The 16,992-nt window shown below is 33.1% G+C and overlaps 1 protein-coding gene across 2 annotated transcripts; it reads left to right on the plus strand.

The window, feature by feature from the left end:
* The first annotated feature begins 3,450 nt into the window (after positions 1–3,450).
* Positions 3,451–14,342, plus strand: LOC134261060 (uncharacterized). 2 transcript variants are annotated; one of them, XM_062743537.1, is made up of 12 exons: positions 3,451–3,505; positions 4,837–4,979; positions 5,489–5,572; positions 6,085–6,167; positions 10,332–10,385; positions 10,688–10,780; positions 11,088–11,185; positions 11,851–11,934; positions 12,539–12,629; positions 12,939–13,028; positions 13,193–13,394; positions 13,554–14,342. In XM_062743537.1, the coding sequence occupies exons 1-11, from the start codon at positions 3,493–3,495 to the stop codon at positions 13,254–13,256; spliced, it is 897 nt and encodes a 298-aa protein (XP_062599521.1). In that variant the 5' UTR covers positions 3,451–3,492; the 3' UTR covers positions 13,257–13,394; positions 13,554–14,342. The 2 variants fall into 2 exon arrangements, with proteins under 2 accessions (XP_062599521.1, XP_062599522.1); XM_062743538.1 differs by lacking the exon at positions 11,851–11,934.
* Positions 14,343–16,992: the final 2,650 nt, after the last annotated feature.

Consider the following 16,992-nt stretch of genomic DNA (forward strand, 5'->3'; position numbering starts at 1 on the left):
CCTGCATGAACATTTTAAAATAAAAAAAGAGGCCCACGGGCCTTATAAGTCACATGCGTTTCATGTAACAACTATCCAACAATTAAATTTGGTTCGTGTTTTAAACCAAAAGCCATGAAATTCACAATTTTGAAAGAGGTACAATTGTTTATCATACCTATACACTTAGCATGCTTACTTTGGTTACTTAATACCCAGAGGTAGATCAAAGTAACAAAGAGAAAATGCATTTCCACTGTATAACCAGTAATGCACCCCAATCCACAGGAACCACTGACCCTGGGCCACATATTTCAAAATTTTGGAAATTTTTATCATAACTTTTATTTCAACATAAATGGTTGATTAATACCAAAGCAAATTTCAAAGCATTATTTTTTTTCAGACTATGTATCCCCCACCCGCCCGCTGTACCCCTGACCCAGGGACCCTGAAATCATCATAAATATGTACTTAGATCATTGGCATAATACCCAGGAGCAAAAGAAAAGATTTCCAAAGAATTCATGCATTTTCACAACAACAAAAAAAATCATTAGAACCCTGCCCTAGCTGACACAAGAACCCCTGACCCAGGGGCCATGAAATTCACAAACTGGGAAGAAGCATCCTTTCTCATCATAACTATGTACATAGTGCATTGTTTTAATATCCAGGAGCAGAGGAGAAGATTTTTAAAGAATTTATGCATTTCACTATATAATTAATAAAGCCCAACCCTAATACCAGAACCCCTGACCCTGGGGCCATGAAATTCACAATTTTGGAAGTGGCAGCCTTATTCAACATAACCATGTATTTAATGGTTAGTTTATATAATACCCAGGAGCAGAGAAGAAGATTTTAAGAATTAATAATATAATCAGTAGAGCTCCGGTCTAACCTCAGAATACCTGACCCTTGCTGTTGGGCCATCAAATTCACAATTTTGGAAGAGGCCTTCTCGTTTATTATAATTATGTACTTAGTGTGTTTTATACCCAGGAGCAGAGAAGATTATCAAAGAATTAATGTATTTTCACTATGTAATCAATAGAACCCCGCCCTAATACCAGCACCCCTGGCCGAGGGGCCATGAATTCACAATTTTGGAAGAGGCATGCAGCCTTATTCAGCATAATTATATATTTGGTTAGCTACATGTAATTTTATTCCCAGGAGCAGAGAAGAAGATTTTCATACTTATAATGTATTTTCACTATATAATCTATTTAGCCCCGCCCTAGCACTAGAACCCCAGACCCTGAGGCCATGAATTTCACAATTTTGGTAGAAGACTCAATACTAATTACAATCATGCCAACAGTTTGACTGCTTGATGTCCAGGAGTATAGAAGAAGATTTTTAAAGATTGCATTAATTTTAGTGGTTTTGGAAACACCCCTCAAGCCCCAGGGAGGAACAGACCATGAAATTCAAAATTTTTGTCCCCCTGCACCCATAGATGCTTTATATGCCAAAATTGGTTGAGTGGTTGCAGAGAAGAAGCTGAAAATATATATTCAAATATTAACGCAGGTCGCAACGATTCAAGACGACGGACGAAAACAGATAGCAATAGGTCACCAGGTGACCTAAAAATAAGGTACTGTGAACTTTGAACTCACAATTATGACATTTTCTTTGGTCAACTTTTCCTTTTTTTTTTTTTTTTTTTTTTTTTTTCGCTCCGTAAAAAAAAAAAAATTTCCTCTGGCTGGCCCCCCCACTTTCAAAAACGATGCTACGCCACTGAAACAGATAGCAATAGGTCGCCTGAGTTTACTCAGGTGACCTAAAAAATAGGTACTGTGAACACTGAACTCACAATAATGACATACCCCCGGTAATGACAAGGTTTTTGTTTTCCCATAGATTCGAAAAAAGGCGCATATATACACATGTAATGACTCTTAAGGTTTCATATAATTTTATTCAGTTGTATAGAAGAGTTGCGGATAAGACTGAGATGTATATCCCAAAGTTTCACACGGACATATTGAAACGAACTAGATTATTAATTAATGTTAGATAACGATAGAGTAGTGGATCGTACACGGTAACCTAGAACTTCCCGCCTTAAAACTGAATGCGAAACAATAATTATAAAAGAGAGAGATGGTGTGTGTTTGAAATAAAAACAAAACAGTGATCGATCTAAAATAATATGAACAATGCTAATCTAATTAAAATTACATGTAGATCTTTGATCCGCTCCAGTTTGATCGCTGGAGCGGATCAAAGATCTAATTTTAATTAGATTGGAACAATGCAAATGTGTAAACAAGGCATAAAACACGGGCCCAGGGAGATTCCAGGGATAGAATTAGGTGGCAAGGAGAAGGAAGCACCCCCTGTCCAGCGAACACGTTCCGTGTGCTCGAAAGTTCACAATAGTCTTGAGCTCTACTTAAATTTTGACCAGAAAGACGGTTCAACGGGGTCATGTCAAAAAAGCAGCGATGATATGGAGCTGTAGCGTAACATGATACTTAGCTGTCTGGAGCTTGAAAAAAAGTGTGTTGTTAAACTCCCACCGGCACCCGTCAGTACCCCCCCCCCCCCCATTTTTTTTAACCGTCATAGCTACAGTCTTACAAAAGATGGAGCCAACATATATTCAAACTCAAAATAAAGAACAGAAAATCTTTAACATAAAAAAAAATTGATACACAACACAGACTGCCTCTACCCTTACTTTTTGCGCTTTTTTTAAAACGGTTAATTACGAATCATTTTTGGTACGATATGTTATCGACTTAATATAAACATGAAAGTGAAAGGTGGCAGAGGATAGTTTTTTTTGCAATCAAAACGTTTGACTGACGGTTTACTTAATATTGAGCTGCTTTAAAAATGTGCATTGAAAAATTTTTTTCTACATGTAATAATAGTATGATGTAGTCCCTTAAGAAATTTGAAGGTTTTAGGAATAAAACATGTACAACTTACACAATGAGCCCTAAAGATGGCGCAGGGACAATCTCAAAATTTCATGTGAATCAAGCCTATTTTCACTATTTCGCCGCAGCCGAAACTGCTTCCAGGCCCGTGCGCCTGACCTGAGCTACCACACAAATTGCAGAATAACATTTGTACATACCAATGAACAGCAAGAGATAATGGCTCAACCACCTCGTTTTCAAGCTACAATTCATCCTTTTTCTGGTGAAATACCGGTAAAATTTCCAGTTTGTATTTCTAGTCCATATCCCATATACAGTAGTAGTGACACTAAAGTGTCATATTTCAATAAAATATACAAGGCCACCAAGTCCCTCCAAATGCACCCATAAAATATTCTAGCTATAAAATTACCTATAATATGCAATCAAACCTCAGGTTTCTCTATTTTTTCTATTTTTTGACCGGTACTTTTTTATTCTGCCACCAAAGTAAAACTAAAATTTAATGTTGGTTTCAATGTTTGACAGCGCTGTCCTGTAGGTTGCCGCTGGCTATTGAAATATTTTTGATGAAACTGTCCAAGGGGGATTGAGTTAATAAAGAATTATGTCACTCCAATGTAAGTCCATTAATTTTTTTTATATGAAAAATTCCATTGTTTACATAAATCAGTTGCACTCGCACGTGACACAATCTGACAGTAACACAATCGGTTACATTTGTTGTAAAAATCTTGTACGTGCAAGATTTACTCAGTGTTATAAATCATAGACACTCCCGATCTTTAATTGTTAAAAAATATACACCTCCCATAGGCCTTCTATAGATTTATAAACTTAGTTTAAAATATATTATCTGTTTTTTATTTTTTTAACAAGTAAGATTGGGAGTGCCTATGTTATAAGTCCTTGAAAATCTAATTTTGTAAAACTAATATAATGTAAACAAACTTTCATGAGTGTTAGCTTTAAGTATAGAATAGAAGTAAGATTTGAAAACATTAAAAGATTCTCAGATATTGTTTAATCTGGAACGACTTCCCAGTTGACTCGAGATAAACATCCTTGTACATTCTGTAATCTGATTATACTGTCAATCTGTCCACAATGAGGACTCATTCACCTCTATTTCCTGGCCACGTATCATTAAATACGTCAAGTCACTCTGCCCTGTCCTAAGAAAACAACTTAAACATGTTAAACTGGGTGACCAGATTCATCAGAACAGATATTATTACCAACATGAATTCTCTTTGGAGAAATGGAAAAGCAGCAAGTTTCACTCATACCCAGGTGGATGTAGGCATAATCTGTCCACTTCTCTAAAGACACTTACCAAAATGCAGATTATTTGTAGTTGGTATACCAATATACCTTGCTTACTTACAGATCAACTTTACATTTCACCTTTCTTGTCTCTATTTTGTTTAACGTCCCTCTTGAGAATTGTTCACTCGTATGGAGATGCCACCACTTGCCGGTGGAGAACTACAATTTTGACCTAAACTTGGTACTCGGGGCCATGGAGCAGGAAGGTATCTTTTTCATGCCAGCACCTTCTGTGACATGGGACCAGAGACCTAGGTTTACACGGTCACATCTGAAGGACAAGTCTCCACATCCCACAGTGGGATTCTGACCCACAATGTAAGGATCAACCCCTTACTTCGCAACTATAGAGCAGACTCTCTAACCACTGCTGGGCGACTTTCACTTTTCTTAAATGAATTTTTTGATGAAATTTAAACCTTTTCAGTATTTGACATGTTTAAAGGGGAAACAAGATTGCCTTTGCCAGAAGAGGACTAGAATTGTTTACATAACACACTCAGTCGCAGATGCTATTTAATAATAGGAAACAAATTTTCTCAGAATGCTCTTTTTAATAGACAATAAATTGCAAATTCATCTTAAATTCTGTATTTTAAGCATTGATTTTTCTCTTTTACAGTTCATCCATACACACTTTATGATACCAACAACACCAGGTTTTGGGTTCACTATGGCCTGGTTATTCTTGGTGCCGTCCTAGCCATTGTTACAGCAGTAGCCCAGTGGGTGAACCCCGCCCCCTACGGAAAACACGAGCGGAGGGTAAGAATTTTCTGAAATCTTGAAATCAAAAATGAAATACAGTAAAAACTTGATATCTCCAACACAATGGTATTGAATTTTTTTTATCAGAAGATTTAATATATATACAGTTTAAAATACTGAAAGAATTAGTATTAGGGAAATCCAAAGCACTTTGACATTTCAATGGTATTTGAAAAATCAGTATTCAGGATATCAAAGCTCAACTGTACTGCAGCTTTTTTAACATTTTAAGTCATCAGTTTTATGACTTCATAGACTTGCTCTTTTTCCTCTTTATTGCCTATTGAAGGCAATAAAAATCAAATAGAAGGTAATAGCAAAAGTTTAAATGTATACAAGCAAAAATGATAATTAAATTATAATATCATAGTCACAGAACAATTCTTTTGTACATGCACATGTTTTTACTATTAGCACTGAAGTGATTACAAATTATGAAATCAGAAGTAAAGTTAACATTGGAAAATGAAGGACAGATAAATATTTTTGTCAATACTTTGCTATAGGATCAGAACTGGGGCCCCCTGATCCCTCAGAGACTGGGGCACATTCTCTCAGATGCTATACCCGGGGTTGTGCTGTTTACACTGGTAAGAAAGAAAAAATACTAGGTTAGGCCAAGCAAAGTTAATTCATTGGTTCTCAAGCTTTTTTCAAGAAATATAATGAGGGAGGTAGGCTTTTTTTTTTCTTTTTTATTTCCACAAAAACATGAGGCAGCTATTTGTATTGTACAAACCTTCGAAAAATGATGAGGGAGGTGATTTGTTGTCTTTTTTTTTTTATTTATTTACATGTAGCGATAAAAAGGGTCAATGAGGCACCCTCGGAAGAGATGAGAGAGGGCCTGAGAACCAAATTATTAATTTTTCATGGCCTTAAAATTTTTTTTTTTTTAAAAAGTCCAGAAATCTGATACAGTCAAACCTTGTTCTTTTGACCTCAATGGTTCTGAAATAAACTTTGTGACATCTGGGAATTTATCATACTGAGGTTTATTATTACTGAACTATTTTGTGAATAAAATATATAAATGTATAATAATAATGAAGTGCGTGTAAAATGTATCTCTTGTTAAAAATACTCCTGTGTCAATTTTCAGGTGTTTGTATTTTATGGAACTGATGATAAAACCTACGTCAACTATGTATTCCTAGCCATGTTTTTGTCTCACTACATACACAGGTAAGAGCTTTCCCCTGTATACAGAGATAAGGCTGTTCTGCTAAGGGTCTGTCTCACTGATCCAGTGGGATGCTCACTCCTCCATGGCACCTGATCCTTGTCAGCAAATTCAATTTATCATTGAGTCAAATGCTGACTGACGTTTTTCATACTAATTGTTAGTCCATTATTTATACATTGAACTAACAAATGATTTTTCCGTTATTTACCAATCATGAAAAGAGCACATGGGGATGTGATTGGTTGGCAGGGGAAGCTCACTCCTCCATGGTACCTGATCCCACCTCTGATGTTTTTAGCTCACCTGAGCCGAAGGCTCAAGTGAGCTTTTCTGATCACATTTTGTCCGGCGTCCGTCTGTCCGTCTGTCTGTCTGTCTGTAAACTTTTCACATTTTCGACTTCTTCTCAAGAACCGCTGGGCCAATTTTGACCAAACTTGCCACAAAGCATCCTTGGGTGAAGGGGATTCAAGTTTGTTCAAATGAAGGGCCAAGTCCTCATTCAAGGGGAGATAATTGGGAATTAATGAAAATTTGATGGTATACTTTAAAAATCTTCTCAAGAACCACTGTGCCAGGAAAGCTGAAACTTATGTGGAAGCATCCTGGGGTAGTGTAGATTCAAGTTTGTTCAAATCATGACCCCCGGGGATAGGGCGGGGCCAAAATGGCCAACCAAAGTTTTACATAGAAATATATAGGAAAATTCTTAAAAATTCTTGTCAAGAATGACAAAGCCATAATTGATCATATTTATATGGAAGCATCCCCGGGTAGTGTAGATTCAAGTTTCTTCAAATCATGACCCCCGGGGGTAAGGCGGGGCCAAAATGGCCGACCAAAATTTTACATAGAAATAAATAGGAAAATTCTTAAAAAATCTTTTTCTCAAGAACGACAAAGCCATATTTCATCATATTTATATGGAAGCATCCCCAGGTAATGTAGATTCAAATTTGTTCAAATCATGACCCCCGGGGGTAGGGCGGGGCTAAAATGGCCAAACAAAGTTTTACATAGGAATATATAGGAAAATTCTTTAAAAATCTTCTTCTCAAGAATAACAAAGCCATCATTCATCATATTTATATGGAAGCATCCTCAGGTAGTGTAGATTCAAGTTTGTTCAAATCATGACCCCCGGGGGTAGGGCGGGGCCAAATGGCCAAGCAAAAGTTTTACATAGAAATATATAGGAAAATTCTAAAAAAAAATCTCCTTGTCAAGAATGACACAGCCATAATTCATCATATTTATATGGAAGCATCTCCAGGTAGTGTAGATTCAAGTTTCTTCAAATCATGACCCCTGGGGGTAAGGCGGGGCCAAAATGGCCGACCAAAGTTTTACATAGAAATATATAGGAAAATTCTAAAAAAATCTTCTTCTCAAGAATGACAAAGCCATATTTCATCATATTTATATGGAAGCATCCCCAAGTAATGTAGATTCAAATTTGTTCAAATCATGACCCCTGGGGATAGGGCGGGGCCAAAATGGCCGACCAAAGTTTTACATAGAAATATATAGGAAAATTCTTTAAAAACCTTCTTCTCAAGAATGACAAAGCCATCATTCATCATATTTATATGGAAGTATTTTGGGGTAATGAAGAATTTCAATTAGAAAATTCATTACCCCTGGGGGTAGGGCGGGGCCACAATGGCCGAACAAAGTTTTACATAGAAATATATAGGAAAATTCTTTAAAAATCTTCTTCTCAATAATGACAAAGCCATCATTCATCATGTTTATATGGAAGCATCCTCAGGTATTGTAGATTCAAGTTTGTTCAAATCATGACCCCCGGGGGTGGGCAGGGCCAAAATGGCCGAACAAAGTTTTACATAGAAATATATAGGAAAATTCTTCAAAAATCATCTTCTCAAGAATAGCAAATCCATGATTGGTCATGGGACTACTTTTGGATTGAAACTTTTCAATATTAAACCAATTTCTACTTTTCATAGCCACAGTGCTCAGGTGAGCGATGTGGCCCATGGGCCTCTTGTTGAGGTCTGTGTTTGCTCTGCTCCTAGTTTGTAATGTTTTCATGGACTTTTGAGCTTGAATTATTACTGTTCGTTATCTCCATATGTTTCATTGAGGGTTTTGTCTTGTTGCTTATGCAGATTTTAAAAATTTCTCTGGAAAGATTGCAACTGTCTGCATAAACATGATAAACAATTACAATGACAGAGATATGTTTTTAATTGTTTATATCTATCTATATATATATAAATTATTTGCAGTAAATGGGTTAAAGTGTTTGAAATATTATGTTTCTGGTTTATACTTACTATTGTAGAAGGGCCCGCTTTATAAGAAATATTTCAAACAAGACCCCCTCAGACTAGTGTAATGTCAATGTCCAATGTCGAAACTTGGATGTTTGGATATGATGTACAAATTTATCCACATTTAGAAAGTTTTGTTTCATTATCATGAGTATATCACAACTTCTTTAAAAAGAAATAAATTTTGACTTAATTAAGTTTGTTCTCAGTTTATTATCTTGGAGACCAGTTTCACATGATATGAGCCCTGTTTCCTAAAACATCCAAATAGGTACAGTTGCTCAGCACACATTATAATAACGTGTTGGGTGTTAATGATAAAGGTATATACAGGTAAGCCTATGTGAACTCTGCTGAGAGGAAAAAAACCTTGCGTAGCGCATTACAGGAATTCATCTTGATGACGTCTTTTGATCTTATTTTATTTAATAAGAAAACGGCAATCTGCCTGAGCAGCCATATGTTTTTTTACCTAATTAATGAAATATACGGATTTGTATTAATGTACGTAATATGTTGGAACTACTAAACTAGAAATCAAAGGTTTTATAATAATAATGGCTGATTAAAAGCAAGTCTTAGGCTAGCTTTTATATTCCGCAACAATCTATCATGGTAATGATAATAAAATATCTGCTTTTGTTTTATGGTGTATGCATGATCTTATTAATTTAACAACGAAATTTTTATGTTGTCTGCGGAAGATAAGGGAATGATAGGGGTTATGTTTTGATCTGACCTCCGTGTAATAGGGCAACCTCAAATGTGTTGACATAGAAAGAAAAAAAATTGCAAATATGGCGAGGTAAGCTAAATAAAATTCTCAATGTATGAAGAAATGCATATATGAAGATAATGAACAATAAATGAGTCCATTACATCAAGACCAAATGGGAGCAAGTCTAGAGAAAATTCGGACCTGTAAAACATCAGAGATAGGATCAGATGCCATGGAGGAGTGAACATTCCGCTATCGACTGTGCACACCCACCTTTTAACTTCTGATGCATGTCAAGTTTAAGTAATCCTAAAAGTTGAAGACAATTCTGTGTGAAATATTTATGAAAAATGTCAATGAAATTGTACATGCACGTACATAAAGTGACTTTTAAAACAAGTTCATTATGACCTCTGACTGAAACTTCAACTAAAATGGCAGAAGAAAGTATAGCGAAAATTTTCATTCGGGATTTTTTTGTTTCGTCACTTTCAAATTACTGAATGGACATATTTCGTAATTTTTGAAAATTCGTGAACTTTTAATGCTACATAAACCATTGGTCAATCTTTCTGTTTACAAGGGCTCTATCATCTTTGCCAGTTACGGATTTTTGGCTCGATACCTTCCCCATAAACCTGCATGAGTTTTGGAATAGGAAAATCGTTAAAAAATGACATGGTGAAGTAAATGTCTGTAAGAAATTACAATCGATGTTTTATTGCTCAAAATATGAAATAAATTGTGTCTTCAGGTTTAGAAATTGAGAAATTGTCCATGATTTCAACTTCTGTCGTTTTCCCTAACCAAACTTTTCTGATCTTCTACTCTCCTCATAAATCCTGTTTGTGAAGAAAGATTGATTGATTGTATATTGTTTGAGGTCCCTCTTGAGAATTTTTTAACTCATATGGAGACGCCAACACTTGCCAGTGGAGAGCTACAAATTTTGTTCTATAATCAGCAGTCAGGGCCAATGAGCAATGAGAAACCTTTTTCCTGCCAGCATCTAATGCATACCGTTGAATTGTTTACATAGACCACCGTTCTCTCCAATTTTATTTTCATTTTCCCAAAATATATATAAATACCCAGTACTTGAAGAAACAGAAAAAAACTATCAACCATATTTATGAATTTTTTTTCAGAGGTATAATACACCCTCTTGTGATGAGATATAGGAATTCCAAGGTAGCTTTGGGGTAAGTATGAAACTATTTATTCCAAAATGTGATTTTTTTTTCATTTGTATGTATTTGATTTGAATATACAATACTTGTTGTTTTTTTGTCATATTTTCTTTGCAAAAGGAAAAAGGTGGGAAAATAAAAAAAAGTGGTATATTTTAACCCATGTCAAATCATATATGTTCCACAAAATTGTTGTACTTTTGAAGTTCTCATAAAAAATTTGAAGAGGAATTCAGCAGTTGTACATGTAAACCTACTATTTTCAAAGAAAAAGAATCGGGGCATTTTCTGATATTTTTACATTGTATTTCTAGCATAACGCTCGGTGGCTTTTTTCCAAACTGCCTTTATCATTTTATAAATGCTGACTTCATAGGATCAGCAAAGTTCTACACAAATTATTACTAGTAAGTAACTGTAAACTTTCTTATAAGTAACTAACTGTTAATTTACTAATGAGTAACTGTTTGTTAATTTACTAATGAGTAACTTTTTTTTTTGTTAATTTAAATAAGAGTAACTTTTTTGTTGATCTGAATATGAGTAACTTTTTTGTTAATTTACATATGAGTAACTTTTTCAAAGTTACTGATGACTAAATTTTTGTTACTGTAACATTAGATGATGATTACTGATATATTACTGTTTATCAATCTGTTAGAAACAAACAAGTAAATACTGGTTATCAATATTATTTTCCCTTTTTTTCCCTAGTGACCCTCGTTTCATACTTGGTATTATTATTTTCATTGCTGGTTATATCATCAACAGATGGGCGGATCTAAAATTACGTTCTTTACGGGAAACAAAAGGTATCTTAATAATTCATTTTTCTTCAAAGCTTTTTATTAAGTCAATGCTTACTGCCTTTTTATTTAGGAATGTATATCCCTGCATGAATGTGTTTATTTTTTGGTTTACATTTTAATGATCGTGATTAATGAAAGTTAGTGAGTGTAATTAAATTGGTAACCTCATTTTTCAAGAAGCATGATCGAAGCTCATTTAGAACATAATTTGGTGTTGAATCTCATATGCAGATATTTTATCATTTTGTTCTTGGTAAATGATACATTGATGACCAATGCTCGTAAAATCTGTGCAGCAATCCTGATAAATGCAAACCTCTATTCAGATAGAAAAAAAATTTGTATGAAATAAGTTTCAATTAAAATGAGAATAAAATTGAGATCATGTATATTTGCATTATTTTGACATATTGTATGTACAATAACCATACGTTTCAATCAATAAAAGCCCTTATTCAGTGGCTAAAATATTTAAGTTAATCCTGGATTTCATTTGTGTTTAAGTCATTTTTCAGTTAATTCTTTTGACCGTTCTATTGCAATTCCTACTGCATGGCATCTTTGTATGTCACGGTTGTCACTATATATCGTAACCCCAACGCTAAATTAATGTAGCTCTTTCTTAAACAAAATAGTGATAGTATGATAATGTTTCGAAATTTTAATAGATTCTTCAAATGATCAAAACCAAAAGGCAGGCAATTACGGTGCTTTAAGTCTTAGTCAAGAAGAAAATAGTAACGAGAAGCCTGGTAAGAAATATTAGTAGAAGTGATTTTCCGACCAACACTAACAAGGAAAAATCCTGTCTTTATCCTTAATTACAACAAATATTTCAATGTTTTCTATGAAATGCATTTTGAGGTTGAAACTCAGAAAGTACTGAATAGTTGAAAAAAAAAATGTTCGACCATATTCTTTTTAACTTCATATATTAATTAAACTAATCTATTACTTAATGTATTATTTTAAAATTAAGCCGTTTTATTGACTGAATATATAAATATTGACTATTAATATCACTTACTTCAATACATCATTATCTTATTATCTTCGAAAAATTACATCCTTGGGTTCCAAAAAAATATGCATTGACTTCATAGTTATTTTAGCTTTCCATGTGCAATGAAGAATACATTAAAGTGTCATGTATATGAGATGGTTTTCAATGCATGTCTCTGTGAATCTGTATCTATTACATGTATGTATCATGATAGGTTTTATTTGAGAGAATCATGCCATTTGCATTTGTTTTGCAATTATTTTTCTCTTTCTCTCTCTGTGCTTTTGTAAAAAAGAAATTTTTGTATGCAGTACTTATCTTTGCAATTGTTAGCATAACATATTTTTTGACAGGATGTACTGGTTACTATATACCCTTCGGAGGCCTCTTTGAGTTAGTCACGTGTCCAAACTACTTTGGTGAACTGGTAGAATGGATTGGATGGTAACTAAAATTCCTTCATAATTTTTTTTAAGTTTTAAACTTGAAAATCTATCAAGGTATTTAATCATAAGGTTTACTAAAACATATTCCAAAAAATATCTAGCTTGAAAAAAAAGTAGGATGTTTTTAAAAATTATATTTAAAAAAGTATCAAAATTTCATAGATTGTAGCTATTCAATTTAGATAAATGATTACATTGGATATCATACAATTTTAACATCTTTTCCTTGCAACATGTTTACATTCATTTGTATACTGATGCCTTACCCTGTTAGTGTGTTTAATATATACAAATATATGTTTTGTAGGACAATTGCTACGTGGTCAGCGGCTGGCCTTGTGTGGACCCTTTTTGCTGCAGCAACTTTTGTCCCCAGAGCTAGACATAATCATGTGTGGTGAGGAAGCTTCAGATGAAACACATATTGTCCATTTATAAAATTTGGATAATAACAAATACACTTTTTTCTATAACTTTTGATACATGTGATAATAAATTACTTTTTTCTGTATGCACTATAATTTTCATCTATGAATAAACTATTTTTTTCATTTATTATAGGTACAAGTCACAGTTTGAGTCCTATCCACCGAACAGAAAAGCTTTAATTCCATTTCTGTTTTAGCATTATGAACATATGCATATCAATTCAATTCATCAACTGTGTGTCTAATTTTGTTTATTTCCCAGGTATCCTTTTAAAGTTTTAACATTAAAAATTATTTTTTAAAGAAAAATTGTCATAAACTTAGATAAAAAAAAAGTTTGAATATTAAAAATTATTTTTTAAAGAAAAATTGTCATAAACGTAGATGAAAAAAATGAATTATTTAAAACATATAATTCTTGATATAGCTTCTGCTTTTATTCTTAATATATTAATATATTAAGTAATCAAATTTTAAACTTGGAAAACGTTTAGGGAAAATGTTATGGCCTAGGAACAAGTATCGTATGGAGTACTTTTTGAATAAAAAAAATTGTTGAAATCCATGGTCAACTAACTGTATAATTTTTATGATGTAAATGTAAAAATCCATATCATTCATATTGGTGCTTTCTTAAAAATTGATTGAAATAAACATGACATTTGTTTTTACATGTACTTTATTATGTAATGTTATGATATTATATAAACTATTGTTATGAAGTTTTACAGAAATGATACTATTTCTGGTATTTTGCATTATTGTTATCTAGTGGAATATTTAAATTTGTCAAACTAAAAAAATGCATAACTTTGTTTAACATCATAAACAATTTTATGGGAACAATTCTGTTTTTATATAATATATATGTAACATTTTAAAATTTTACTCTATTTTTGTGATATCCAGAACATGCAAACAATGTCAAGATATTAAGAAAATGATATATTTGTATAAGTTTGTTTCCTTTTTACAGAAAAAACGCCATTTAAAGAGATGTCACTAGAACCTCAAATTTTGCTTTCCTGTAAAGAAGATTCTTTCAGTTTCTACAAGAAGCATAGTTAGAAGTCATTCAGGATTCGTTAAAGATTTTTTGTTTAACAGAGATTCCTTAAAAAGTGATTTTTTTTTAAATTCGGTTTTCCTGTATTTGCATTTTATCATGAACTTTTGTAAAATTTCTTTCTCTTTTATTTGGTATGGAACAATGAAAGAGATAGAATTTAATACCTTGTGCATTAAGAGAAGGTTTGAAATTAGTTAATACCTAATATTTACATTTCCAATAAATTTCCCCTATGATTCTTTACAAAATAAAATGCAGTATATTTTCTCATGAACTACATTAGGTATGTATCACAATAAGCATGAATATCTCCATTGTTACGTCATGATTTTTATATTGACGTCAAAAATTCAAAAAATATAGTGCACACTGTTTTGTTTTAAAAATGACAGTTGAACGGCGTAAATTTATGGTAAATCATGAAAAATAATGTAAATATAAGAGAATATTTTTTGAAGATTCATGAGGTATATGAACTACAACGCTTCATGATCATGAAATGAAGCACTAAAGCGCTTCATGAAATATTAATCTGCATAATCAAATTCAAAAATTAAATTCATTTCTTAATTACACTCAAGTATAATATTTAGTCACAACTACTTGTGACTCTCAATGATATTATGACAAAACTGAAATTCTATATTGCATGCTTGTTTTATTATATAGTGTTAGACAATAGATTATACCTTTACATAGACATATATTTTGTTCTTTCCAAGCTAGAGCGTATAATACATGTGTTCTTGAGTATGTGAATTCATCATGATCATGAAATGTTGTGATAAATACAGTTAATCTGCATTTAAAATTCTAAAATAAGGACTTTATTTATTTTGTATATAAGCTGCTGACAATAACACACCACACCAGTTTTTTAAGTGTAGATGTTTGTAGAAATCAACCACTGATCATGGTATAAGGACATACATCTTTCTTACGTAGAACAACATGTGAAAAACAGGTTCTTTTCATTGTTTTATAGTTAGTGCATCTTCAAGTCTTGTTTAGAGCAAACTTGTACGGCCTGATTTAATGTCAAACCTGCTTTAGATTCTAGAGTCCCTTGTACGGACTTTGCTTCTTTAGATGTGCTGTGTCAAACCTGCTTTAGATTCTAGGAATTCCTTACGTACTGTCTGTGACGTCTCCTTGGTGTATAGGGCAGTAACCAGGGTTCTCCAACCTTGTCTGTCACTGGCTATATAGCTTTTGGACTGTGCCCCAGCTTCTCTAATTTCGGCCTCCATCAAATGACTTTGGTTCTTCCCCTCTCTCATTTTCTCTCTGGTGTCCAGAAGAAAACTGTCTTTATGATCCTGTCCGAGTCCCTTCTAAGTACATGGCCTAGCCAGTTCCAGCGTCTGATGATGATGATGATGATGTGGCCAAGTCCTCTTGCTGGCACCTGTTGAGAAGGTCCTGATTTTTTATGGTGTTTGGCCAAAATATTCTTTGGATCCTTCTCGGGGACTTTGTATGGAATGTTGACAGATTGCTCAGTATAAAATGCTATGTAAAAATAGCTATCGCGATAACATTGATAGATAAAAAGTGGAAATTAAAACAAAAATTATTGAGTTTTTTGTATCGTGCAAAAGAGTTGTCTTTCTTTGAATACTTGTGTGTAGCCATTTTCTCGGGAACAATTTATTCTGGCTTTCAGTGCAGCTAGTGCATCTAAACACAAAAAAATATTCATTTTTTGTGTTCAATCTGAATTTATGGAAATTTATGCATAAAAGTTTTGGATGGAAAATGATGCATTTCTTTTCCACGCGAACGTCAATGCACACAAAATCCATAAGAAAAAAACGGCATTGGGCTTTTATGTAATCAGACTCTTTTAACGTGTATAGGGCATTAATGAAAAAAAGTTAACATAAAAGATAAAATCCAAAATTCACTTGTGACCGAAGTGCACTCTCCAGAAAAAGAGAGACAAAACAACGAACATTAAAGCCTGCAGGAATATTTCGTTTCTTGTGCATACATGCTTCTTAACAAAGGGAATCAAGAATTTACTATTCCGTTGCTAGATCAATTTCATTCCAAACAATTTTCTTCTGAATTGATTTTTAAGTTCAGTGCCAATTCTTAAAGAAGTCAAATAGAAAGTTTTTTTTATGCCCCCGCTTTAAAAGCAGGGGTTATATAGTGATCGTAATGTCCGTCCTTCTGTACGCTAAGGGGTATCCATCTCTTATCCTCAAATCCTCATATACATGTACCACTGAATGAAATTAGATAAGACTTTTACAGAATATTTTTACATAATGTCATTGTACACTTCCTATTTTACTTTCTGATCGGACACCCATCTTTGATTTATATACCATTCTTTCTATAATATATAAATGAAATAAATTTAAGGAAACTTTTACAGAATCTTTTTACATAAAGCCCATTGTGCACTCTTATTTTACTTTCTGATCGGACACACATTTTTTGGTTTCCAATAGGACACTGCCATTCTTTCTAAGTAATAATCAAAGGGCTACCAATATACATTTATACTGATGACCAATGCTTCGGCCATATACCTCAGGTGAATAAAATTTAATGATACTTTCACAGATTTTTTTTTACATAATGCAATTTTAAACCTCTTTTTTTACTTTTTAATCCGATTTAATTTTTCTGGGATATAACATAACAGAGCAAACTATGGACTTTGCCAATATAAGTTATATAAGGATACACCAAAGGTTTCCAAAAAGCAAAATTTTACTTGCTTGTAATTCTTTCATTAACAAAGATAACATTAAAAGTATATATCATTTGAAAGCTTTTATTGCACTTTTTAATATTATTAAATTTTCATTTTTATCTTACTAAGAAACTATTAATTTTTAATTTATTAA

This window comes from Saccostrea cucullata, unplaced genomic scaffold (assembly GCF_032062105.1).
Source record: "Saccostrea cucullata isolate Sc308-1 unplaced genomic scaffold, CSIRO_AGI_Scuc_v1 ctg421, whole genome shotgun sequence".
NCBI classification, from domain to species: domain Eukaryota; kingdom Metazoa; phylum Mollusca; class Bivalvia; order Ostreida; family Ostreidae; genus Saccostrea; species Saccostrea cuccullata.

Bases quoted from the DNA above. Each gene is read 5' to 3' on its own strand.
- LOC134261060 (XM_062743537.1), top strand. The intron at 11,935-12,538 runs GTAAGAAATATT...ATTTTTTGACAG, and splicing joins AAATAGTAACGAGAAGCCTG to GATGTACTGGTTACTATATA. The intron at 12,630-12,938 runs GTAACTAAAATT...TATGTTTTGTAG, and splicing joins CTGGTAGAATGGATTGGATG to GACAATTGCTACGTGGTCAG.